This window comes from Narcine bancroftii, chromosome 2 (assembly GCF_036971445.1).
Source record: "Narcine bancroftii isolate sNarBan1 chromosome 2, sNarBan1.hap1, whole genome shotgun sequence".
NCBI lineage: Eukaryota > Metazoa > Chordata > Chondrichthyes > Torpediniformes > Narcinidae > Narcine > Narcine bancroftii.
Window position 1 is genome coordinate 357,970,685 of NC_091470.1, and position 26,883 is coordinate 357,997,567.

General features: G+C 41.8%; 1 protein-coding gene across 1 annotated transcript in view; it reads right to left on the reverse strand.

Moving 5' to 3' along the window:
* Positions 1 to 5,935: 5,935 nt before the first annotated feature.
* LOC138753129 (piezo-type mechanosensitive ion channel component 2-like) overlaps positions 5,936 to 26,883 on the reverse strand; it is a 224,482-nt gene continuing 203,534 nt past the window's right edge. The window contains exons 52-55 of the mRNA XM_069915705.1: positions 25,972 to 26,088; positions 21,923 to 22,002; positions 13,618 to 13,810; positions 5,936 to 9,058 (exon numbers count right to left, since the gene is read on the reverse strand). Coding sequence (XP_069771806.1) covers positions 8,806 to 9,058; positions 13,618 to 13,810; positions 21,923 to 22,002; positions 25,972 to 26,088 — 643 coding nt within the window. The 3' untranslated portion in view covers positions 5,936 to 8,805. The remainder of the gene's footprint in view (positions 9,059 to 13,617; positions 13,811 to 21,922; positions 22,003 to 25,971; positions 26,089 to 26,883) is intronic.

A 26,883-nucleotide genomic window follows, 5' to 3' on the forward strand; every position in this document is an offset into this window, starting at 1 on the left:
AAAGTACCAGTTGGACATTATCTTAAAGATAGTGTGCTTACGAGAAAGTGGAGACCAAGGGATATACCTGCTAATAAGGAATGGGCAGTTATTCATCAGGTTGTAGTTCCTAAAGCATATAGGAATGAAATTTTAAACTTGGCCCATACTAAACCCATGGGTGTTCATTTTGGAGCACCGTAGATAAAATAACAAAGCACTTCTACTGGCCTAGTTTAAGGAGGGTCCTTTTGCAGGATATATCACATTTGTCAGGTTGTGAGTAAACCTAATCGGGGTTGCCAAAAGCACCATTACAGCTTATACCTGTTTGTGGAGAACCTTTTTCTAGAGTTATTGTGGATTGTGTTGTTTCATTGCCTAAGACAAAAGCTGGTAATCAGTACTTGTTATCTGTTATGTGTGCAGCTTCCAGGTTTTTAGAAGCTGTTCCCCTTAGGAACATAAAAGCTAAATCCATAACCAAAGCTTTGGTTAAATGCTTTACATAGGTGGGATTGCCTAAGGAAGTTGAATTGGATCAAGGAAGTAATTTTATGTCAGGACTTTTCCAACAAATGATTTATAAATTGGGAGTTAAACAAATTACATAATTAGCATATTATCCTGAAACTCAAGGAGCCTTGGAGAGATTTCTTGGAGTCATTGGAGAGATTTCATTCAACACTCAAAACTATGATGAGAAGGATTGGGATGAGGGTGTCCATTTGTTTCTGTTTGTGGTAAGAGAGTCTGTACAGGAATCATTAGGCTTCAGTCCTTTTGAGCTGGTGTTTGGGCATCAAGTTAGAAGATCTTTAATATTGTTGAAAAAACAATGGGCTGATGAGAATGTGCAGTTGAAATAGTTGGATTATGTTTCAAAGTTTAAAGATTGCTGTAAATAAAATGTGTAAGGTAGCTGAGGAGACTTTAAAAGTGGCTAAAGATAAGATAGTTTGGAATGACAGAACAGCTAGACAGAGAAGTTTTAAACCAGGAGTTGGTGTTAATTCTGTTCTCAACAATGTCTAATTAGGACATTGTTTAATGGGTTTAATGTATCATATATGTTGAACGTTGGGTGGGTGGGGAGGGGGGTGAAGGAGGGAGGGAAGGGAGGGGAGAAAAGGGGAGAAAATGACACTGTGTATATTCAAGAGGGAAATGTTTGTGTGCATTTTGGTTAGTATGGTTCATAGTATGAAAAATAAAAATAAAATTAAAAAAAAACATCTAATTGTCTTAGAGCAAGAATTTTCTGGCCTAAATGAGTAAGGTTGGTAAAGTTGGCTGCATAGGTGAAGCTCTTGGGAGAAGATGTGTCAACATACTGGGCTCTCGTGAGAGTCATTGTAGGGAACGGCTGTTTGGTAGCTTGTTGAAAGCCCATTTTAATGTTACTTTAGCTGGGAGTGAATTTTGTCAGGCCCGGGTGAATTGTCTTGGTTACATTGGATTGGAGTACATTCAAGTTGGAATTCAGATGGTTTCTGAATCTCCTATGCCCACGGGTAAGAAGGATTTGTAGGAAGGGTAGGATGGGATGAGAAGTTCTGTGAAAACTTTGTTGGCATTGCTCCTCACTTGATTGATATTTTGAAAAGTAGTGAGAGGTTTGTTTGGACCGCTACTTGTCAGGAGGCATTTGACATGGGTCTGTGTTTAGGTCACTTGATTTTGAGAGGCCATTTGCTTTGGCGGTTGATACCAGTGGGAATGCAGCCAGTGCTGTATCATTGCAGGGGAGAGCTCTGATAGTGTTGAGAATCCAGTGGCTTGTGTGTCGGGGGGTGGGGGGGGGGGTTCAGTGAATACTCAGGGGAGTTGTTCTACTTGTGGAAAGTAATTGTTGTACCTTGTGTTGGCTAACACCTCAGTGTGGATTGTTATGGGATGAAGCATTGTTTACATTGCCCATCTATTCTTATTTTTAATCTTAAAAATTATTAATTCTGTGAATATAATTTAATGATAACTTACATTAAAGACAAATATAATGTAATTGCTGATTGCCTTTCCAGATATTAAGTTTGAAATGTTTAGCAGCAAAACTAAACTTATTAGTTATATACAGTTCTAAAAGAATATTTGTCTGTATTATGTTATATAACAAAGAAAGTGGGTGGGGGAAGGAGAGAGCAGAAAAATCAGATGGGGGTGGAAGGGGAAGGAACAAATAAGGAAGGGAGATGATAATGTGGGGGAAAGTGGTCAAAATGTGGACAGAGGGGTAGAGGAGTAGAGAAAGGGTTCATAGAAAATTCACTGTTCCTACCGTTGGGGCTGTAGACTGCCCAAGTGAAATATGAGAGGTTGTTCCTCTAGTGTATGTTGGTCCTCAGTCTGGCAGTGGACAAGGTCCAGGACAGATAGATCAGTGTGGGGTTGGGAAAGGGAGTTAAAACCAAGAGGTCAGGATAGACCTGAGATGCTGTGTGAAATGTGAAATGGTTCCCAAGATTGTGCTTAGTCTCTCTGACATAGAGTAGGCCACATCAGGAGCACGGAGTGCAGGTGACAAGTTTGCAGGAGATGCGCATGAATCTCTGCCTCACCTGGAAGGACTGTTTGGGATGGGAGGTGAAAGGGGAAGTGTTTAAATTTCCTTCATTTTCAGGGGGAAGGTACCGGGGGTCACTGAGAGGTGGGTGGGGAGGGATGAGCGGACAGTGGAATCGTGGAGAGCGTGATTCCTACGGAATGTGGAAAGGCGTGGGGTGGGTAGATATGTCTAGTGGTGGGGTCAAGTTGCACCTGGCGGAAATGCCAGGATGACATGCTGAGTGCAGTGGCTGGGGGGCTGAAGGTCAAAACATTGATCATTCTTTTTCTCACTACTGCCTGACTTGCTGAGTTCCTCCAGCGAATTGTGTCTGCCTGCAAGGGAGTTGGCAACAATGTACAATCAATGATAGACACTGAGGATTTGGTACAGATACAAGTTTTTAAGGAAATCTGAGCAGAACATCTTTTTCCACTCAGTATCTGTCCTGGACCTTGTCCACTGCTAGACTGAGGACCAATGAAAAGTCTACATTGGAGTCTACCTGTGCAGTCTACAGGTAGAGAGTCTACAGTCTACAGCCCCAATGGTAGGAACAGTGAATTATGGGGAGAGATTGGACACACATTTTTTTCTCTCAAGTGTGGGAGGTTGAGGAGAGATCTGAGAGAGGAGTATAAAATCATGAACGGCATTGATAGAATGGACAGTCAAAATATGTTATCCCAGGGCGATAGCTTCATATACTAGAAGTTGGTGGGAGAGTCTAGGACAAGAGAGCACAGCTTTAGAATTGAAAAGCATCTGCTTAGAACAGAGATGCAGAGGAATTTCTTCAGCCATAAATCTATGGAATTTGTTCCCACAGATGGTTGGGTTATTGGGTGTATTTACGGCAGAGATAGATTGGTTCTTGATTTGCCAGGGCATCAAACATTATGGGGAGAAGGCTGAGTGAAAAAATGGAGCAACTTGTGATTAAATGGGCAGGGCAGACTTGATGAATTGAATAGCCTATTTCTGTTCATATATCTTATGGTCTTGTGCATGTAAGGTGAGAGGGAAGAAGTTTAAGGGAGTTGAGCAGAGGAAATATTTTACTCAGAGTGGAGTAGGCGTCTGAAATGAAGGGAGCAGATGCAATAGAAGCATTTTAGGCAGAGGGTAAATGAAGGAGGACTTTTCTGGCCGTCTGTCAGTGACTAGTGGTGTTCCACGTGGGTCTTTGTTGAGTCTACTATTTTTCACGTTGTTATGTAACTGATTTATATGATGGAATTCACGGCTTTGTGGCCATTTACAGATGGTACGAAGATAGGTGGAGGGGTAGGTAGTATTGAGGAAGTTGCAAATCTGCAGAGGGATCTGGTTTGGAAAATGGGCAGAAAAATGACAGATGGAATACCGTGTGGGGAAGTGTATGGTCATGCAGTTTTGTAGAAGGTCTAAAGGCGTAGACTATTTCTAAATGGGGAGAATTTAGAAAGCAGAAGTGGAGAGGGACTTGAAAGCCCTAGTGCAGGATTTCCTCAAGGTTAACCTGCAGGATGAGTCAGTAACAATGAAGGCAAATGCAATGCTACCAGTGAGATTAAGGGATGTAATTTTGAGGTGCTTTATGGTGTATTGTGAGTAGTTTAGGGCCCCATGTGTAAGAAAGGATGTTCTGGCGTTAAAGAGGGTTCAGAGGAGGTTTACGAGAGTGATCTCGAGGATGTATGAGATGTGCTTGATAGCTCTGGACCTGTTCTCATCGGAGTTTAGACAGATGAGAAGGGATCTCATAGAAACAACCTGAATATTGAAAGGGCTGGATAGAGTAGATATGGAGAAGATGTTTCCAGTAGTGGGAATCTTTTGACTCAGAATACGAGCATATACCCTTAGATCAGAGATGAGAAGTTTCTTCAGCCACAGGTTGGGGAATATGTTGAATTAGTTGCACGTCATTGCATAGACTTAAAGCAGAGGTTGCTAGGCTCTTGATTAGTAAGGGTGTGAAAGGTTATTGGGGGAAAAGATAGGGAAAAATACATAAGCCATGAATGGAGGAGCCAAATGGCCTAATTCTGCTCCTATCTCTTGTGGCTGAGAGACATGAACATGATGGAGGGATATCTACCAGGTGCAAGCAGCAAGTTTTTAAATTTGATAGGGACATTATATTCAGCACAGACACATGGGCCAAAGGGCCTGTACCTGCTTTACTGCTCTACAGTCTATTGTGGTTGAAATCTGGAAAGTGCTGCCAGAGGAGATGGTGGTATCAGATACAATTGCAAAGTTGAAGAGGCACTTAAATAGGTGGGGCATGGAAGCATGTGCTCCTAATCCAGGCATCTGAGGTCAGTTTGTCTGAGTGACGATCCTTTTTCTATGTGGTGCAACCCTCTGGCTCTATGATGTCAGAGCTGACCTAATTAAGGACAAGGGAATTAACAACTTTAATGAATAAAACACGAAAGTTTGCTGACGCTGCGGTCGAAGTGAAAGCACAATGCTGGAGAAACTCAGCAGGCCAAACAATCTACTTTATATAGCAAAGATAGAGATACATAACTGATGGTTCGGGCTTGAGCATCCTGTAAAGATATGAGCAAAATGTCGGCAAACCTGTCTTATATTTTGCTCGTACCTTGATAAAGGGCTCATACCTGAAATGTTGGTTATATATCGTATCTCTTTGCTATATAAAGTACACTGTTTGACTTGGTGAGTTTCTCCAACATTGTGTTTTTGCTAAGTTTTAATTGCTGGAGAACTATTTTAAAAATTGTCTTTATTTTTCTTGAACCCTCCATTGTTTTCTTTATTCTTCCTTCAATATATGATGCTTCCATTGAATTAAATATTCTGAACTATACTGCATTATTTAGAGTGTCTCAGTGAGAATTCTTTTAATGTAGAAATGCAGCATGGCAACAGGCTATTCCACCCATGAGCCCATACCCCACAAGTACACCAATCAACCTACAAACCCCATGCATTTTTGGAGGGTGAGATGAAACTCACGCAGAGACAGGGAGGATGCACAAACTCCTTACAGTCTGTGCCGGATTCCAACCCAGGTTGGTGGCAGTGCCACAGCATTGTGCTAACGGTGCCACCCTGAGACATGCAGGGTCATACAGGTACCAAGTTCTGAGCGTAGGATGTTCCTTTGTTCCGGCGTTTGAAGTACCACAAACAGTATTGTGGATGGTAAAAGGCTTTCAACATAATTGAACTAAATTGCAAACACTGTTGCCCAGCTGCAAAATTGAAGACCATTTGGATGACTTTACATTTGTCAAAATTAAGTACCTTTTGGACACGTTTACTCTATCCAATCATTACCCCTCACACCTAACCTCGTTCTCCTCTCGGTGAGTGTTGTCACCCACTTTGGTCCCAGAGCAGATGCAACTGTTCATGCTTTACAAAATCCGCTGGTGAAAAGAAAGCCCAGATTTCATGAAGTTTTATTGAAAATGTCCATCACTTTGTCAGATGCTTTAGAAACAAATATAAAACAGGGACATATTTCCACTGGTAACTGTAGACAGCAGGATCACAGTTGTCTGGGTTTGGTCGACAGGATCCAGTTCACAAGAAAACGAGAACATTTCAACTAAAAGCAAAGCTTATTGCATATTTTCTAAAACTAATTTCAGTATTCCAGCAGTTCATGAATAAACGTGAAACATCAATACACCTTAACATACTGTTATAGTGAAATCCGTTCTGGAGTAAGGTGATCTTATCTTTTGTCATACAAAACTTAGTTGCACCAACTCCTGGTGTGTTCATTTTCACTTAAAGTCATCCATTATAATGCACGTGGTGGGTTGGATCATGGAATTAAACCATTCAATATTAGGTTGACAATGGGCATTCTTTCCAATAAACACAATCAAGCTACTGAGAATTGAAAAAACATTGTTGATTTTCTAAGCAAGATGAATCGCTGAAAATAACTTCAAAAGAAAGATTCCTAAACAGCTGGAGTGTTGCTTTCTTTCTCAAACAAATTTATAAAGTGACCTTAGAAAGAGTTTCTAAAACCATTATTGCAAGATTAAAGGGTTTTGCAGCTTAATTAGAGATGATTTTTTTTCGGTTTTAATACAATGACCCTTCACCCTAATGCTCGAAACTTGTACTAGCCCTGTATTATTAATTAGCCCTTTTCTTGACATGGAAATTGTAGCCGGATCGCCGTGAAATAAACAGAATCAGGCATTAAAACAGATAATGACATCAAATTAGCTGAAAGCTGGACTCCGCCATCTTTTAAATCCAACAAGTTGCCCCATTAAAGCAAACGAATCGTGTAGTGATGCAATCTTCACTATCTAACTGAATTGTGGTTGTGCCACCAAATTGCAGTAATATTTGGTGACGGTCAGGTAGGAAGAAGCTAAAATGCACTCCCTGTTTCATGTTACTAACAATGCCTCAACAACACAAATGAGGCATAGTTGTCAGAAATGACAACTGGCGTCAAAGGAGTAGCTACACTGACAATTGTCCAGTGATAATCTTTGAGAAGCCATGACAAATCACACAATTCCTTCTCCGTTGGACTAACCCGAGCTACAATCTTGCCTATACTTTTTTTTTAAAAAAGGAGTTTTCTCATTTCGGGCCTGTGATTGTGCTATGATCCTACCGATCAATAATATAATCCTTCGAAATACCTCATCATTTCGAACTCCAAAGCAATAACCTTGAACAGACTTACATTAAGATAAACAGATTAAAATTAAATGTTAAGGTACATGTATGACTGATCTTTTGCCCCTTCCAGGATTTTAATTGCCTTGAAAATTGTATCAATAGCATTTTGTATGTGGAAATGTGTAGCAAAAAGTCAAACTTCAAGCCAAATAAATTTGCTTCCAGGCAGAAGTCTATTTTTCAGGATGATGATGCAGCACATAATATCTTTTTGGACTGACTCCAGTTATTTCACATTATATATATCGTTCATCACTGTTCAGTTCAGATTAAAGAAACAGCAATGATCTTCAGGAGCCTGATCGTTCTAGAGATGCCATTGCTGTTTCTCGGTTGACCATTAAGTATGGGAATAAAATTTAAATGCAGACATTTTCAAGATGAGCAAAACATTTAGATCTCACCTGGGATCTGCCTCTCTATTTAATATTAACAAAGCAGAATTCTTTTGTATTTTCCGACAAAAAATACTAGACGTACAATAATTACTGTGACGCATGATAAATCTACTTTACTGTGCCAGATTGAAAGTACACGAGTGTGTCCATCAAACCCGATAAGCAAGATCCTGATATTGGTCAGGCTGTCATGGGTAATATCCAGTAGAAGAGGCCACATGGTTCTTAATGAGAAAAGCAAGACAGTCAGCAATTTGTCACCCTGGACCACTCTTGCATATCTTTCCAATAATTGGTAAAGGACGGATCTTCACAACACTTGGCCGCACCGTACCCAGGCCAAATGTAATGGGTGAGAGGGAGATGAAGGCGAAACCCCATTACTGTTGCGTTCTTCAAAACAAAGTTGATGGGCTTACGAAGAAAAAAACAGTCATGTTTGCTCCAGTTTAATCAAAGATTTTCAAAGGTTCAAGTCAAATCTGAACATTTTGCTGACCTCTGGTTTCAAGTACTTTTGTGGGCATCACAGGAGCCTTTATCGAGAAGAATTTGCTGAAGCAATAATGTACGCCCACTTAGTTTTTATAAGATACTGAAAGACAGGTAAGCATTTGATAAAAGAACTCTTCCTGAGAAAGCTCACTGATAAGGTGATACTTTTCTATTGCCTGTACAAATAAAATAAGTCATTTAAAATAGACTGTCAAATTATGTTCCTTGCTTAGGCCAGTCAGTAAATTCAACCATCGCTGCAGACTTGTGATGCTCTAAAATTATTATTCATTGGTGATGTCCCCTCTCTCATTAGCCAGTGCTGAATCACTTTGTGTCTTGTTCCCCTGGTATTGGGTGCATGCTCAAAAATCATTGGATTGCATGAAGAAAATACAAAGGATTGACACGGACAATGCCTGCAAGGAAGGTGAGCATTTTGGAAGCCCTGATCTTGGCCGACGAAAAGAGAAACTGTATTCAGGTATGATACAGAATTGTTTCCATAACCAGTATTGTACAGTGACACAAACACCAGTCTTATACTGTCAGCAGAGGGAGACTTCAGACAGTGAGGACTTAAGGAACGTGCAACTGCCCGGGCTCCAAGAAGGAAAAGCTCCTGTCACCTAGCTGTGATATTGTGCTTTTTTTTAAAAAAAATCTCCAAATTAGAATTTTACATCCAGATCAGCAAAATAAAAATGGTCACTTTGTCTTTTCCCGTGTCCATTTGATCATAGTTTCCGGTGATCTGTACAAGAAGATGAGCTTGGCATAAAGATCCTCCTCCAATTCCAGCTCTCCAGTCTCTCGAACCAGGAAGATATCGGTGCACAGTTTTAAGATCCGGTCCACGTTTGGCAGTTCTTCAAACATGATGGAGTGAGAGATCCCGCTGAAGAATTCGCGCACAAACTTTCCGATGACGAGCACGACGGATGCGTACAGACCCATGATGCTGCAAAGCAACAAAAACAGGATTAAGACTCGATCAGGAAATTCATCTGAATTTTGTATAACATTGGGGAAGACGAGTGGACCGAGAAATTTGAATATAGAGCATTCAGGTATTGAGATCTTTTGGGCTTCCAAAGCTTTTAAAATAGAGATGGAAAATGTATGTTCGATTTGAGCTGTATCTCAATATAGTATTGGCTAGAAAACCACCATATAATACAACAGTAGTGTATATTTCTGAAAATGAATTCTATTGCATATGCAAACAGACACCCAACTGTCTCTTCAATGTAAGATTAGATCAAAGAACATAGCAGAACTGCGCAGGCCCTTCAGTCCACAATGTTGTGCCGACCAACGTAAACCTACTTCACAACAATCAAATCTTTCCCTACCTCACACACATAACCCTCTATTTTCTTACATCCATGTGCCTGCCAAAGAGTCCCTTAAATGTTCCTATTGTTCCAGCCTCTACCACCACCCCTGGCAATGCATTCCAGGCACCCACACTCTCTTTGTAAAAACAACTTAACCCTGGTGTCTCCCCTAAATTTTCCTCCCTTTACCTTGTACAGATGTTTGCTACTTCTGCCGAAAGGTGCTGGCTGTCCACCTTATCTATGCCTCTCATAATCTTGTAGACCTTTAGTAAGTCACCTCTCATCCTTCTTCACTCCAACAAGGAAAGAAGGATGAGGGATGACTTACTAAAGGTCTACAAGCAATATGTTAAAATGAAGTGCAGATGTCAGCAATTAAAACTATGAAAGGCATCTTGAAATATGTTAAGCTGGTTTCCGTATGTTTTTTTTTCAAAAATTATAATTTATTCATAACAAAAATTTATACAAAGGAAAACCGTGCAAAGTTTTTTTTCCCACATTCTTTTTGTCATGTTCGAATTAACATTTTGTTACTATGTACAGGGTCGTCGTCGTCGCGATTATCCCTCGAGGTCGAGGATGATGGACTTCGTTCCGTTGATCTATTTATGGGCTCGCAAGTGGCTTACCAGTCCAGTCTCGGCTTTGAAAGATCTTCCGCATTCAGGTCAGGTCATTCCAGGTGGCAGAGTGGCCTTTGGTTGTTGCTGCTTCTCTTTCCATTTTCTTCTCTTTTCTTCCAGATCTGCACACCTGTTGGCTTCGAGAGTTGCTGTTCCTTCTTGGATGATGGTTGGTCAGAGTTCCCTGTCCTTGGCATTGGTTTCCCAATGATTGATGTCGATGTTACTTTTCTTCATGTTGGATTTTAACACGAACTTGAATCTCTTCTGTCGTCCACAGAAAGCGTGTTGTCCACGCTTGCCTTCTTTTACATTTGTGAGTTGGGGGTGATGTTCCTGTCGTACTGGAAAGATCTGACCAGAAGGGCTCCTCTTTACTGCCATCCAGGCCAAGTCCTGGTGATGCAGCATTCTGCCAGATGATTTGGACAGTCTGCTCAGGGTGCCAACCCACAGTATCCATCGAGTCCTTGTCTCTCAGTGTCTGCAGGATATTCCATGCTGGCCATAGAACTGTAGAACACGACAGCACAGAAACAAGCCTTTCAGCCCATCAAGTCTGTGCCAAAATATTATTATTTTGCCTATTATACGTGGTCAAAGGTGTTGGGAGAACTTTTCCACAAAGGATAGGTGGTATGGCAAAGTCCAGCTGATAGGGACATTCTGTGCCAAGTGGACCAGACCCATGCATCGTAACATCTGGGACAGGTAGAATCTCAGCACATAGCGGAACTTAGTGGCCTCTTATTGGTGACCCGTTCCATCCTGAATCTCCAGATGAACCAGAGATGGTTCTGGTAAATGCCAGGAAAGGGGTGTGGGGAATGGGCCATGCCTATGCCATGTACAGCAGTACTGAGAACAGCTCGCACCTGAAGACCAGTTTCATCCCTGCTATTGAGAGGGAGCGCTGCGCTCACAATTTCTGGTAGACCTTCACTATCCACTCTGACTCATTTATCTTGCAGAGAACTAGATCCCCAGCACCTTGAGGTTGTTGAACCTGACTGTGAAGGAGCTGTCAAGCCATTTACTGAAGAGTATTGCCTTGATCTCTTAAACTTGATGCCTGATACCAGCTCAAACTAGCCACAGAAGATGATCAGTCTGTAGACTGATTGTGTATCTGAATAGAAGATGGTGACATAGTCCATGCACTTGAAGTAAAACACAAAAGACTTCAGAAACTGTGGTTGAAGTAAAAAACACAAGGCTGGAGAAACTCAGCAGGTCAAACAGCATCCTTTATATAGCAAAAAGACATAACCAATGTTTCGGACTTGAGCCCTTTATCGAGGTATGATGCACCTCTTATGCACTTGTCCTTCCTGGTGCAGTACAGAACCAAGACAGGAGAGAGCCTGACTCCATACTTAATGGGGAAGCTACCTGTTGTCCATCCAATGATTTGAACTACACTATGGATGTCCATGTAGAGCAAAATCTGGATTCCCTCCCCAGAGCCCATTTTGGAGAGCACATTCATCATGTATCTGCACGATATCCTACCAAAGGTCTTGTCCTGCTCCAAAATGACCAGGCAGGTGTTCACCCTCGTTCTGACAATTGCTTAATCCTTCCTCAGAATTCATGGACTCTGTAGCTGGTTACGTACCATGTATACTCATGTAAAAGTCAAATTTTTTAGACAATTTTTTGACGTTAAATTTATGGGGTCGACTATTACATGGATACTACTTTTGAGGGGAAGAAATTCACACTAATGCATTTTGGTTGAATAGGCCTAGCTGCTCTCCGTAGCTGTGTTTACATCAAATAACGGTAGGCAGACCAAGCGTCGTGTTAACGTGCCGCAATTTTAAGTTGGTAAAGTACCCATTTAAAGTACTTGTAGTGAAGTACTGTAAATGCATATCAGCCTAGTTTACCATATGTAAGGAATGATGGTGTGATATACCCAGTACTGACTCAGTAATAAGATGATATAATGTTAATGAATTTCGGCTTAGCTCTGTTCCTTCCCGTGACTGATTATATCTACAAACAGCAAGTAGATGAAGTGTTGTGTTAAGGCTTTCATAATTTTACGGTAGTTACGGTATTAAGCACCCATTCAGGGATACAGTGATTACAGTGAAGTAAATTCATTTGGCTGATATAAGAAATGGTGATGTGATATAGTCACACAAAGGGGAAAGTTTTATGGGAAATATTAGGGGGATGTTTTTCACTCAGTGGGTGGTGGGAGTGTGGAATGAGCTGCCATCTGATGTGGTGTCTGCAGGCTCAATCATGAGTTTTAAGAGTAAATTGGATAGGTGCATGGATGTAAGAGGACTGGAGGGTTATTTTATGGGAGCAGGTCAGTGGGACTGGGGAGATGATGGTCAGCACAGACGAGAGGGTCCGAATGGCCTGTAGCATTCTATAGTTCACATGAATTACACCACTGGTAATTAAAGTGCCTGGCTGATAATGAACTTAAGGAATCTATAATCTAACATTTGTATGAATTGTATATCAAAACATATAGTAACACAGAAAAAAAAATCATGACCTCCTCAAACATTTAGGTACAGATACTTGCAACTGTTGATCTGCTTTCTATGAAGAACAATTTTTTAGCTAAAAATAGGAGTTTGACTTTTAACGCGACAATGTACAATATGTGTTTCCTTCTGTTCATCCAATGTACCTAACCCTGATCTGAAGCAACTATGAACTGGAAGAACACTCATTAACTTCATTCTGAGTGAAAGAGCAGGACATTCCTGTGGTAAACCACTGTGTATATGTTAGGATATATTAGGACACGCCCCTTGCTGAATCTGCCTGAGGCTCCTCCCACTGACCCCTGAATAAAGGTGACTGTGCCACAGCCCCCTCCTTAGTCCAGGAGAGATGACCAACATGGACAGACATCCATTCTGCTGTGAATAAAAATCTATCAGTCTCTCTGCAACTTCTAGGCAATAGATAGACTAGACATAAATAGACTCTTTCCCGAGGGCAGGGGAGATTGGAACAAGAGGGCATAAGTTAAGAGTAAGGAAGCAAAACTTTAGGAGAAATATTAGAGGATGCTTTTTCACTCAGAGAGTGGTGGCAGAATGGAATGATCTTCCAGAAGAGATGGTTGCAGCAGGGCCCCTTCTGTCATTTAAGAGAAGGTTGGATGTGAGGGGGTTGGAGGGTTATAGGCAGAGAGTGGGAGGGGGGAGCTAGTGGAGTTGTTCAAGTGAACCGACGCAGACTTGAAGAGCTGACTGGCCTTTTTCCGTGCTGTGAACAGTTATATGGTGCATCAACTCCAAAATAAAATCATGCACAATTAAATCTGACAAAGTTTTGATGGGTGCATAACCGATACTGATTAGATGATCAAGGAAACTTGCATTCAAAGCAAGAATGAAGGAAATTTAGGAGGATAGATCTAATTTCTTTAATCATTTTGTACTCCTGTGGTATTATAATAGGCTGTTGTGGCAATAGTTCAGAAAAAAAAGTTTAATTAAATAGCCATTATTTCACAATGAAAATGAAATGTAAAGGACATCAAATAGTTGTACACAAAATTGTTGACTTACCCATAGCCAGCCAGGAAGCCAAGACTCGGAGGGCTAACTTTATCACTGAGTACAATAATTTCTAAACTTTCCTTTTGATCATTTTTGTAAAACTTCTCTGTTTGATTAATCGTCCACCATTCCTGAATGTGTCCAGTCATGTTGTCTTTTTGTTGAACCAGTCTGACGAGAAGTTCACAGTACTTATCACCATCTATTGAAGGAGCACACAGAACATTGCAGTGAAAAGGTTACATATATGTTGATTCAATTTTTATGTTGTAAAATATAAAATGCTAATACCTACATTTTAGGATGCCGCTTGAAAAAATTGTAAGAAAAATGGATAAATGAATGAATAAGTAATACCTAATTTGTCTTTAAAAGTCTCGAGGTTGTGAGATGAAAGAAAGTTCAAAGCTTAAATTTATCAAAGTTCAACTTTGTGGTCAGAGAACTTACATGATATCACCCTCAACACTTAGATTCTTTTTTCTGCGGGACAGGCAGAATTTATACTTATTGGTAAATGTAAACTGAAAGATATGCTTACCAAAGAGAGAAATATAAGCAAAGACCATATGGTATAAGAGCAGAAGTAAGCCATTCGACCCTTCGAGTCTGCTCTGCCATTCCATCATGAGCTGATCCATTCTACCACTCAGTCCCACTCCCCTGCCTTCTCACCATAACCCTTGATACCCCGACTATTCAGACACCTCTCAATCTCTGCCTTGAGTACTGATGAGATGAAAGAAATGTAGGAGGATAGAACTAATTCCCTTAATCATTTTTGATTTCCTGTGGTAGCAAAGTGGATGGGGAGAGGTTCACCACTCTCTGCTTGAAGAAATTCCTCCACATCTCTATTTTAAATGGGTGCCCTTCAGTTCTGAAGTTGTACCTCTTGTCATCCATGGGAAACAACTTTGCCACAACTCTGTCCAGGCCTTTCAGCATTCAAAATGCTTCTACGAGGACCACTCTCATTCTTCTGAATACCAAGGAGTCAATCCAAGACCCATCAAATGTTCCTCATATGCTAATCCTTTAATTCCAGGAATCAATCTTGTGAATCTTCTCTGAACCCTCTCCAAAGCCAGCACATCCTTCCTTAAATAAGGAGCCCAAAATTGTACCTGCTCCTTCAAGAGCCTTATAAAGTCTCAACACTACATCCCTGTCTTTTATCCTGCTCCTTTAGTTATGAATGCTAGCCTTTCCTTCTTCATCACGGACTCACTCTGCTGGTTAACCTTTAGGTTATCCTGCACGAGGACTCCGAAGTCTCTTTGCACCTCCAAATTTGGAATCTTCTCCCCATCCAAATAATAGTCTCCCCTTTGATTCCTTCTGCCACCTTTGTATTTCATTTGCCCCTTCTTTGCCCAAAGTCTCTTTGCAGCCTCTCCATTTCCTCATCCCTACCTGGTCCTCCACCTAGTTTTGTATAATTTCAAGAAATAAATGTAAACAAACTGATGGTGCCAATGCAGAAAAATAAATTTTAAGTAGAGTCCTTTCAGTAAGTCTCTGATTGAATCTGCTGTTTAGATCCTGTGTGAAAATAAACCCTCCAGCTCCTCACCCCTTTCCTTTTCTGATCAGAGAGCCACCCTCCTTAGCCCCTCTGACCTCTCCCCATCACTTCTCAGCTTCTTTTCTCTTCTTTACCCCTTACTTCCCAAGTACGAGCTGCAGTGTTTCTCCAGCATATTTGTGTATTTCGAGAAATCCTAAACTGCCTTTTAAAGTTATATCTCTTCTTTGGCTTGGCTTCACGGATGAAGATTTATGGAGGGGTAAATGTCCACGTCAGCTGCAGGCTAGTTTGTGGCTGACAAGTCCGATGCGGGACAGGCAGACACGGTTGCAGCGGTTGAAGGGGAAAATTGGTTGGTTGGGGTTGGGTGTTGGGTTTTTCCTCCTTTGTCTTTTGTCAGTGAGGTGGGCTCTGCGGTCTTCTTCAAAGAAGGTTGCTGCCCGCCGAACTGTGAGGCGCCAAGATGCACGGTTTGAGGCGATATCAGCCCACTGGCGGTGGTCAATGTGGCAAGCACCAAGAGATTTCTTTAGGCAGTCCTTGTACCTCTTCTTTGATGCACCTCTGACATGATGGCCAGTGGAGAGCTCGCCATATAACACGATCTTGGGGAGGCGATGGTCCTCCATTCTGGAGATGTGACCTACCCAGCGCAGTTGGATCTTCAACAGCGTGGATTCGATGCTGTCGGTCTCTGCCATCTCGAGTACTTCGATGTTAGGGATGAAGTCACTCCAATGAATGTTGAGGATGGAGCGGAGACAACGCTGGTGGAAGCGTTCTAGGAGCCATAGGTGATGCCGGTAGAGGACCCATGATTCAGAGCCGAACAGGAGTGTGGGTATGACAATGGCTCTGTATACGCTGTTCCACAGATTGGTTGGCCATGACTTTTTTCAGCCATGACGTGGGATGGGCACCAAGTACCTGCCTAGCTGGTGATACCCACACTCTGAGAATCAATGCAGGATAAGGTGTGGCGAACCTTGATTACAAATTGGACCCTATATAAAAAAGGTCATAGAGTCACACAGTCCAGAAAGAGAACCCTTTGGCCTTACTCGTTTGTCCTAACTAGGCTTTCTAACTGATCTAGTCCCATTGGCCTGCATTTGGCCCATATCCCTCTCAACTTTTAGATCCTCTAGATTTTCCTCTGGCAACTTGTTCGACAAATGCACCAGAGTTTGTGGGGGGAAAAAAAATGATGCCTCTCAGAACCCTTTGAAATCTTTCTCAAGGTCTCTCCAAAAACCTGTTTTCTCAGAATCAGAATTTATTGTCAAGAATAAGTCATGAAATTCGGTGTTTTGTGGCAGCATCCTAGTGCAAACATTCATATTATAACCATCTTACAACATTACTTTAAACAAAAAGTGAGGCAGTGTCTTTGGTTCATTGATTATTCAGGAATCTGATGGCAGCGGGGAAGAAGCTATCCTTGTGCCACTGAGTGCTCATCTTTAGGCTCCTGTATCTTTTTCCTGATGGTAGCAGAGTGAAGAGGGCATGGCCTGGGTGGTGGGGGTCTTTAAGGGTAGAGGCTGCTTTTTTCAGACACTGCCTCATATAGATGTCCTCAATGGAGTGAAGAATGATGCCTGTGATGTCACAGGTCAAGTTAACAACCCGCTGGAGTTTATTCTTGTCTTGCAAGTTGTCGCTTCTATACCAACCAGAATGCTCTCCACGGAACACCTGTTTTTGAGAGTTTTCAGTGACATACCAAATCTCCTCTGACACCTCTCAAAGTATAGCCACTGGCGAGCCTTCTTTGTGATTGCATCAAGATGGAGGCTCCAGGGCAGATCCTCCAGGAATTTGAAGTTTTTGACCCTCTTCACTATTGAGCCCTCGATGAGGACTGGGTCCTGTTCCCCTGACTTCCTCCTGAAGTCCACACACATCTTGTTGGTTTTGCCGACCTTGAGCTCAAAGTTGTTGTTGGTATACCATTCAACGAGCTGATCCATCTCCCTCCTGTACACTTCCTCATTGCTGTTGGTGATTCCCCCGACAACTGTGGTGTCATCGGCAAATGTAGATAGCCACACAGTCATGAGTGTATAATGAGTAGAGCAGTGGGCTCAGCACGCATTCTTGGGGTGCGCCTGCATTGATAATCAGTGAGGAGGAGATGTTGTTTCCAATTTATACGGCTGTGGTCTTCCAATGAGAAAATCAAGGATCCAGGGTTCAGAGGCCTAGAGTTTGTAGCTTCTTGACCAGCACTGAGGGAATAATGGTATTAAGGCTGAGCTGTAGTGATGAAGAGCAGCCGTATGGATGAGCTGCTGTTATCGAAGTGATCCAGAGCTGAGCGGAGAGCCAGTCATATATTTGCTGTGGAGAAATTGTGATGATAGGCGAATTGCTAGAATTCTTGTTTTAGACCAGTGGTTTTCAACCTTTTTCTTTCCACTCACATACCTCCTTAAGTAATCCCTATGCCATAGGTGCTCTGTGATTAGTAAGGGATTACTTAAAATCATATGTGAGTGGAAAAAATTAGTTTGAAAACACTATTTTAATCGTACCTCATTGACTCGTTATGTGCATGGTTTCATAACTTCAAAGGAAATGGGCCAATGACATTTTTTCTCAAGCAAAATATTTCAGTAACAATGCGGTCTAAAGCAGTGGTTTTAACCATTTCCCCCCCCCCCCACCCCCACTCACATATCACTTTAAGCTATCCCTTACTAATCACAGAGAACCTATGGCATAGGGATTATTTAAAGTGGTTTGTGAGTGGAAAGAAAAGAAATTGAAACCACTGTTCTAGTCTCTTCTACTCTGAGCAAAGTAGTCAATGAAAACTCATCCTACCTTGATGTTGGATGCTTTCTTGAGGCAGTGGCTCACATGGATATCTGCAATGGTTGAGAGTTTGGAGCCTGTGATAGACCTGACTACGTTTGTTACATTCTGCAGCTTTCTGTGTTCCCGGGCAGTTGAATTACCAAACGAGGCTGTGATGCAATCATCGGTATACTTTTCACAGTGTGCCTGACAGAGTATTTGATGGCCAGCCAAATTTTCTTCAATTTCTTGGAAAGTAGAGGCAATGGTGTGCCTTCTTCAGGATTGCATCCGTGTGTTGGCACCAGGACAGGTCTTCTGAAAATATGGACTCCCTCATTCTCACCCACTCCCCCTCCATCCCATCAATGCAGACAAGGGCATGGTGTCTTGGTCTCTCCTTCCGAAATTCAACAATAAGCTCCTTGGTTTTGGTGACGTTGAGTGCAAGATGGTTGAGCGCAAGATTCTCAATCTCCATTCTATATTCTGATATCATTTCTAGTTATTCAGCCAACAACAATGGTGTCATCACTGAATTTGTAAAATGAGTTGGAGCCAAACCTGTCAACCCAGTCGTGGGTGTACAGGGAGTAGAGCCGGGGACTAATCACACAGCTTTGAGATGCCCCCATGCGGAGGAGATGATATCGCTGATCTGCACTAATTGATGTCTGCCGATGAAGTCAAAGATCTAGTTGCGGGGAGAAATGGTCCACGTCCTTTAGCTTAGTCATGAGTTTTGCTCTTACAATGGTGTTGAATGTTGAGCTGTAATCAATGAACTAAAACCCGATGTAGGTTCTTGTGGTCTAGGTGATCTAACACAGAGTGGAGGAGCAGCAAGATGATCTGTTATGGCAAAAGGTGAGTTGAAGTGGATCCTTCCCGAGACATTGTTAATCTGCTACAGAACCAACCTCCTGAAGCACTTCATCGGAGTAGACATCATGGTCAATGGCCGATAGTCATTAAGGCATGTCACCTGACTCTTCTTGGGTATGGGAATGATGGATGGCCTGACAAAGCAGGTGGAGACCTCTGACCATTGTACTGAGAGGTTGAACATGTCTGCACAAACTCCAGCCAGTTGGTTCACTCAGGTTTTAAGGATACAGCAAGGTACACTGCCTGGGCCAGACACTTTCTGAGGATTCACTGGGGAATGCGAGGGTTCATGAGTGTTCTTCCTTTTTTTCCCTTTCAAAGAGAATGTAGAAGGATCCTCCGGAAGAGATGCATTGCAATTGATTATAGGCTGGTGAGCTTCATGTAAGTAGTAGGTGGATTATTGGAAGGAGTTCTGAGAGACAGGATATGTAGGTATTTGGACAGCCATGGACTGATTAAGGTCAGTCAGCATGGCTTTGTATGTGGTTGGTCATGTTTAATGAATCTTGTAGAGATTTTCTGAGGATGTTACCAAAAAGGCAGATGAGGGAAAGGCTGTGGATATTGTCTATATGGACTTTAGTAAGGCTTTCGACAAGGTCCCACATGGGAGATTAGTTCAGAAGGTTAAGACACTGTGTGTCCATGGAGAGATTATAAACTGGATTTGAAATTGCTGTGTGGAGAAAATAAGAGAGTGGTAGTAGATAGTTGCTTCTCAGACTGGAGGCCTGTGACTAGTGGTGTGCCTCAGGGATCTGGGTTGGGACCATTATTGCTTGTTGTCTATAATCAATGATCTGGATGATAATGTGGTAAATTGGATCAGCAAGTTTGATAGGAGGCATTATGAACAGCGAAGAAGATTTTCAAAGCTTGTAGAGGGATTTCGACCAACTGGAAGAATGGACCAAAAAATGGCAGATGGGGTTTAATGTAGACACATGTGAGATGTTGCATTTTGGAAGGGAAAACCAAGGTAGGACATACACAGTAAATGTTAGGGCACTGAGGAGTGCAGAGAACAAAGGGATCTGGGAATAATAGATACAAAATTTTCTGAACGTGGCATCATAGGTAGACAGGATTGCAAAGAAAGCTTTTGGCATCTTGGCCTTCATAAATCAAAATATTAAGTAGAGGAGTTGGGATGTTGTTTTTTTTCTTCTTCAGTATTCACTAAGGAAAAGAATATTGAGCCAGATGAAGTGAAGAAATATGCTAGGGAGCTCATGGATAATATAAGGATTAATGAGGAGGTAGTGTTGGCTATATTGTAAAAAATCAAGGGGGATAAATCTCCAGGTCCTGACAAAATATTCCCTCGGACCTTGAGGGATGTTAGTGGGGGCGTTGACAGAAATATTTAAAATGTCACTGGCCAGGGGGGAAATGCCGGAGAAATGGAAGGTCACTCATGTTCCTCTGTTCAAAAAAGGATCCAAAAGTAGACTGGGTAATTATAGGCCTGCATGTCTGACATCAGTGGTGGGTAAATTAATGGAAAGCGTTCTTAGAGATGGTATATAGAACTATTTGGAAAGTCATGGATTGATTCAGAGTCGTCAGCATTGTTTTGTATGTGGTAGATCATCTCTAACCAAACTTACAGAGTTTTTTGAGGAGGTTACTAAAAGGGCTGATATGGGGAGGGTGGAGAATGTTGTTTAGGGAGATTTGATAGAGATTTTCAAGATTATGAAAGGTTTAGACAGAATGGAAGCGGGTAAGCTTTTTCCACAGATTGTAGCAGATAAATTCAAGAAGTCATAGTTTTAAGCTGAAAGGGGAAAGGTTTAGGGAGAACATTAGGGGAAACTTCTTCAATCAGTGGTCGGAATATGCCATCTGATGTGGGCATGATCTTAAATTTTAAGAATAGATTGGATAAATACATGGATAGGAGAGGTCTGGATATTTATGGAATGGGAGCAGGTCAATGGGACTTGCGGAATGTTGGTTAGCACAGACTAGAATGGCTGAATGGCCTGTTTTCTGTGTTGTGGCATTCTATGGTTCTATGATGGTACTGCCTTTAAGTTATAGGATCTAATGGAATGCAAAGCCTGGCACAGGTGTTGGGCATCTGTTTGAGATTCTAACTTGGTCTGGGATTTTATCCTGGCTGAAGATAGCCTTCCACAAGTTGTACTGGTCACTGAACACTCTTGAAGAGTTCTACAGGTGTATCGTGGATAGCATTTGGGCTGGTTGCATCACTGTCTGGTATGGAGTTGCCAATGCTCAGTACAAGAAAAATACTCCAGAATGTTGTTAACTTGGCCTGCGTCATCATGGGCATCAGACTTCTCTCCATCGCGTACATCTACAAGACACAGCCTCTGTCCTTAAGGACCCTCACCACCCAGGCCATACCCTCTTCACTCTGCTACCCTCACGAAAAAGGTACAGGAGCAGAAAGTCGCGTTTTGTGCACTATTTTTAATTTACTTTTATAAAGTGGTTTAAATGAATGTTTGCACTGTGAAGCTGCCACAAAACAACGATTTTCATGGCTCGTTCATGATGATAAATTCTGATTCTAATTCTGATTCTGTCCACCTCTGAATATCCTGATTTAAACACTATAGCTTATGGAACCTGGTTCATTCAAGGCTTTTGAATTGGATGCATCCAGATAGTCCTGGTAGGAAAACACTCGTCCAGGCATTTTAAAAAAAAAGTCGGTGACCCCTGGGGCACAACCATTCAGATCCGCTGCGGACCCCTTGAATGTTGCCCATTTCACCGACGTTCAGGGTACAGTGCAGGAAAATTGTGTGGAGGTGGAAGATCACCTGTGAATTTGATAAATGTGCAACAGGTTCAGAGGTTGTGATAGCACCGTCCCCGCTCTTTCTTACGCTCAAGATGGATGGTTTGAACAATTGGCACCACAAATTTAAGGGACGTGTCAATAGCTGACTAAATAAAGTGGGAGCTATGCCTCGAAAGAGGTCATAAAGATATGAATACAACCTCGAGGAAATATCTGATCATAACTTCACTAAATTTTGCTTTCACAGTTACTCACTTATTGTTAAATATTCATGCACATAAAGCATAAACTTTTTAATGAGGTATACTTACTTGTGTAAAACTGTTTCACAGGCTTTGTGTCAGAATCGCTCGGAGCTCTGACATAATTTGGAAATATATTTAAAATTTTTCTGAAAAATAACATATTTTATCACAATATAATCATGTCTAAGTATAAGAAAAAGATGCTTAGAACCATAGAACACTGTAGCACAGAAACAGGCCCTTCAGAACAGTTCCCTCCAAGCTGTGCTTGTGCACGCATGCGCTCACTCGTTTTGCAGCCCGCGCACAAAGGAAATTAATGTGCGCACAAGGCATTAGTTACCTAAAATAATGTAGTCATTAATAATTATTCTCTTAGCTGTTTCTGTGAATTAGTTAGTCATTAAACCAGTAGTCAATCATACTTGTATTCTATTAAAATATGCCAACGTAGTTTTATTAGCCAGGAGATCTAGGCCATGCCAAGATTATCCTGAAACAATTTCAAGTTTACATTTGCAGAAGCATTCAGGACGCACATAGTTTTGTCACAGGAGAAAAATTTGCACAACGTAAGATTTTTGCGTGTACTGACGACTGAAGATCAGGGGAACACTGCCCATCTAGTCTGGGCTGTTCCATTCTGCCTCGTTCCATTGACCTGCACCCAGACGCTAACCCTCCATACCCATCCCATGCATATAGCGATCCAAATTTCTCTTAAATATTGAAATCAAACCCATATTCACCACTTCCGCTGGCAGCTCATTCCACCCTCTCTGTGAAGAGGTTCCCCAACGTTCCCTTTAAAGTTTTCAGTGGAAAAAGCCTGCTTATATTTACCCTATCTCTACCCCTCATCATTTTGTATACCTCTATCAAACCTCTGATGCACCAGAGATTAAAATCAAAACCTACTTAACCTTTCCCTTTAACTCAGCTCTTCAAGCCTCATCAACATTCATGTATATTTTCTCTGCACTCTTTCAATCTTATTGATATCTTGTAGTTAGGTGACCAAAACTGTGCACAATTCTCCAAATCTGACTTCACCATGACATTCCTATTCCAGTACTCAATACTTTGGATTACGAAGGCTAACATGCTAAAAATATTTCTTTATGAGATCACCCCTCATCCTTCTGCCCTCCAAGGGATAAAGCCCATACCTGTTCAACCTCTCAGACCTCTGAGTCTGGCACCCTCCCTGTAGATCTTCTTTGCTTGCCCTCCAGCTCGACAACATCTTTCCTGCAGCACAATTACCAAAACTGAACGCAACGCTCCAAATGGGGCCTCACCAATAACCTATACAACTGCAACATGACCTTCCAGTTTTGATACTCAGTACTCTAAGTGATGAAGGTCAATATTTCAAAAGCCTTTTTGACCACCCTATTTACCTGTGACACCACTGTCACGGTACTATGTAATTGTACATCTGGATCCCTCTGCTTCACAACGCTCCCTATTCACTCCCCTTGTTAGATCTCCCAAAGCTCAGCATTAAGTTCCATCAATCATTCCTCTTCCCACCTGCTCACCGATCAAGATCTTGCTGCAATCTTTGGCAACTGTCTTCACTGTCTACAGACACTTCATGTCATTCACAAACTTGCTCATCACCCTCTGAATGTTTTCATTTAAATCACTGATATAGCTGACAAACAGCGATGGGCCCAGCCTCGAACCCTGTGATGCACCACAGGCCTCCTGTCTGCAAACAATCTTGCACCATCTCCTTCTGCTTTCTTCCATGAAGTAAATTTTCTCTCCATTCACCTCTCTCACCTTCCAATGTGATCTAAACTTCTGGAGCAGCCCTGCTGTGTGGAACCTGATCGAATGCCTTGTTGAAATCCACATGTATAATTGATATATTTGCTTTTGTCAATCTTCTTGGTCACATCAAAAAACTCAATCCGATTTGTGAGACCTGACTTCCCACTTACAAAATCATGCTGACTATCGTTAATCAGCTCTTATCCATCCAAGTTCACGTGTATCTTCTCCCTCAGAATATTCTCTAGTAACTCACCAACCATAGATGTTAGACTCACTGACCTGTAGTTCCCTGGCTTTTTCCTGCAGCCCTTTTTGAATAGAGGCACAATATTTGCCACCCTCCTGCCTTCAACCTCACCTGTACTTAATGACGACTTAAATATCTCAACCAGGGCACCTCTGATTTCCTCCCCAATGTCTTTGGATATATCTGATCTTCCTTCCTTCCTGTGATATCCTTAACCAGAGAAGGGTGAGTTTGCTAAAGGAAATGGGCAGGTCGTTCACTTAACTGACTTCAAAGTAAAGAGAGACCTACATTCCCTAGCTTTTAGAAAAATGAAATCAAATCTAAATGCAATTGCACAGGTGGCATTTTTAGCCTAGCAGTTAGTCCAATGTTGTTACAGTGGCAGTGACCCAGGTTCGAATCTGGTGCTGTCTGTAAGGTGTTTGTACATTCTCCCCTTGTCTGCAAGGGTTTCCTCCCACCGTTCAAAAAGGTACTAGGGTTGTAGGTCAATTCGGTGCAATTAGGTGACAGGGACCTATAGGCTGAAAGGGCCTGTTACCATGCTGTGTGTCTAAAATTTTAAAAAAGGATCATGTACGTTATCGCAAATATTGCAGATGTTACAAGGATAAAGGTGTTAGCAATAAACATAGAAAAATGTTTGAAAATCTCATTAGATCAGGCAGCACCTGTGGAGAGAGAAACCAAAAATGATTTGGGATTGCAACCCTTTATCAGAAAGTTGCTGGCAAGATGACACAAAGGGATATGTATCAGCGAAATGAGAGAGAAAGAAATTGGAGGATGGGATTAATACAGGCGGGTGTGGACATAATCAGCCAAATGGCCCAATTCCATGACATAATGAGGGGGAAGGAAGAATGAGAAATCAAATTATTATTTCAATGAAATGAAACAGCAAGATGTCGCAGCACAAAGAGTTTCTGGGCACATGAAACACAGGAGATTATGTGGACGGCATAGCGGGTTCTTGAGTAAGATGACAAAATGATGGCCTTTCTTGCAAGGGGTATGAAGTTAGTGGCACAGTTGGCATAGCGGTTAGCACAACACCTTTACAGCACCCATGATCGGGACAGGGGTTCGAATCCCACACTGCCTGTAAGGAGTTTGAATGTTCTCCCAATGTCTAGGTGAGACAGTACCTAGAGCATTGCATACAGCTTTGGTCCCCATAGTTAAGGAATAATACATGTGTATTGGAGGAAAGGTTCACTGGTTGAGTCCTAAATCAAAGTAGTTGAGATAAGGTTGAATAGATTGGGAAATGCTCCTTAGACTAGAAGAGAGCGAGAGAAGTAAGGGATATAGCCTCAAGACTTGGTGAGTAGACTTAGGTCAGAGGTGAGGAGGAACGGCTTTTCCCAGAGAGTAGTGAATCTCTGGAATTCTTCCTCTACCCAAGGAAGCAGTGGCAGTTACCTCATTAGATATATTTCAGACTGAGTGAGATAGGTGGATAAATCAAGGATAATGGAGAAAAGGCAAGTAGGTGGAACCGAGTCCACGGCCAGATCAGTCGCGATGTTATTGAATGACAGAACAGGCTCGACCAGCCAGACGGCTGACTCCTGATCCTATTTCTTTTGAGCGGATCTTATTTAAATATATGGTTCTTTTTCGGGTGGGTAGTCTGACAGGGTGGGTATTGAGAAGATGTGGTTATAGAGACGACGGCGTCAGAATAGGGAATCTCCATTAAGATGGAGATTAGGACAGATTTCTTCTCAGAATTTCATGATAATTTTGTAATTATACAGAAAACTACGGAAGTCCATGTGGAAAATGACACATATTTAAACTCCAATGGAATCAAAAGGCATGAGATGAGAGCGGGAAAATGATACTGGAGCCACAGTTAGATCTTCCATGATAATGAAAGCCAGAGCAGAGTTGAAGGGCAAATTTTGTAAAACATCACAGATACTGAATTAGCCAAAAGCTCAAACGTCAGTACCGCACAACAAAAATACAATTGTCATTAATGAGAGTTCAACTTTTCCATTTTACACTTAAGAAAAAGACACCAATCCTGATATATGATGAAGTAGTAACAAACTAAAGTGATTTAACTTACACAGGTTTGACTTCTTTTCCTTCCATTAATGCAGCTAGCTCAGTTTTGGTCTTTCGTGGAACGGGAAACGATAATTTATTTGAAGCAATCTCTGATTTTCCACCAAGAGTGACATTCCTGCAAACAGAAAGCATAGATGGAACATTACAGCACAGTCCAGGCCATTCAGCCCACAATGTTGTGCCAACCTTCATATACTTTCCTAAAAACTAAACCCTCCCTCCCATATAATTCTCTATTTTTCTTAAACATTTTTCTATGTTTATTGCTAACACCTCTATCCTTGTATCATCTGCAATATTTGCGATAACGTACATGATCCTTTTTAAAAATTTTAGACACACAGCATGGTAACAGGCCCTTTCGGCCTTCAAGTCCATGTCACCCAATTGACCTACAACCCTAGTACCTTTATGAACGGTGGGAGGAAACCCATGCAGACAAGGGGAGAATGTACAAACACCTTACAGACAGCACCAGATTCGAACCTGGGTCACTCCCACTGTAACAACATTGCACTAACCGCTAGGCTAAAAATGCCACCTGTGAATCTCTTAAATTCCCCTTTTGTACCAGCCTCATCCATCACCCCTGGCAAGGCATTCCAGGAACCCACAACTCTCTTTGTTAAAAATTTACGCCCGATATCTCCCCTAAACTTCCCTCCCTTCACTTTGTACAGATGTCCTCAGGTGTTTGCTCCTCCTGCCATGGAAAAAAGGCAATGACTGTCTACCTTCTCTATGCCTCTCATAATCTTCTAGACCTATATAAAGTCACCTCTCATCTTTCAGATGTTGATAATGTACGATCTGAGCAGTATAAGTTGTCCAAGATTTTCCCGGCATAGGTTCAGATGGTGAATTTTTCTTACGGGAGCTTAAAAATGTTTCACAAAGCTATACAGAAGGA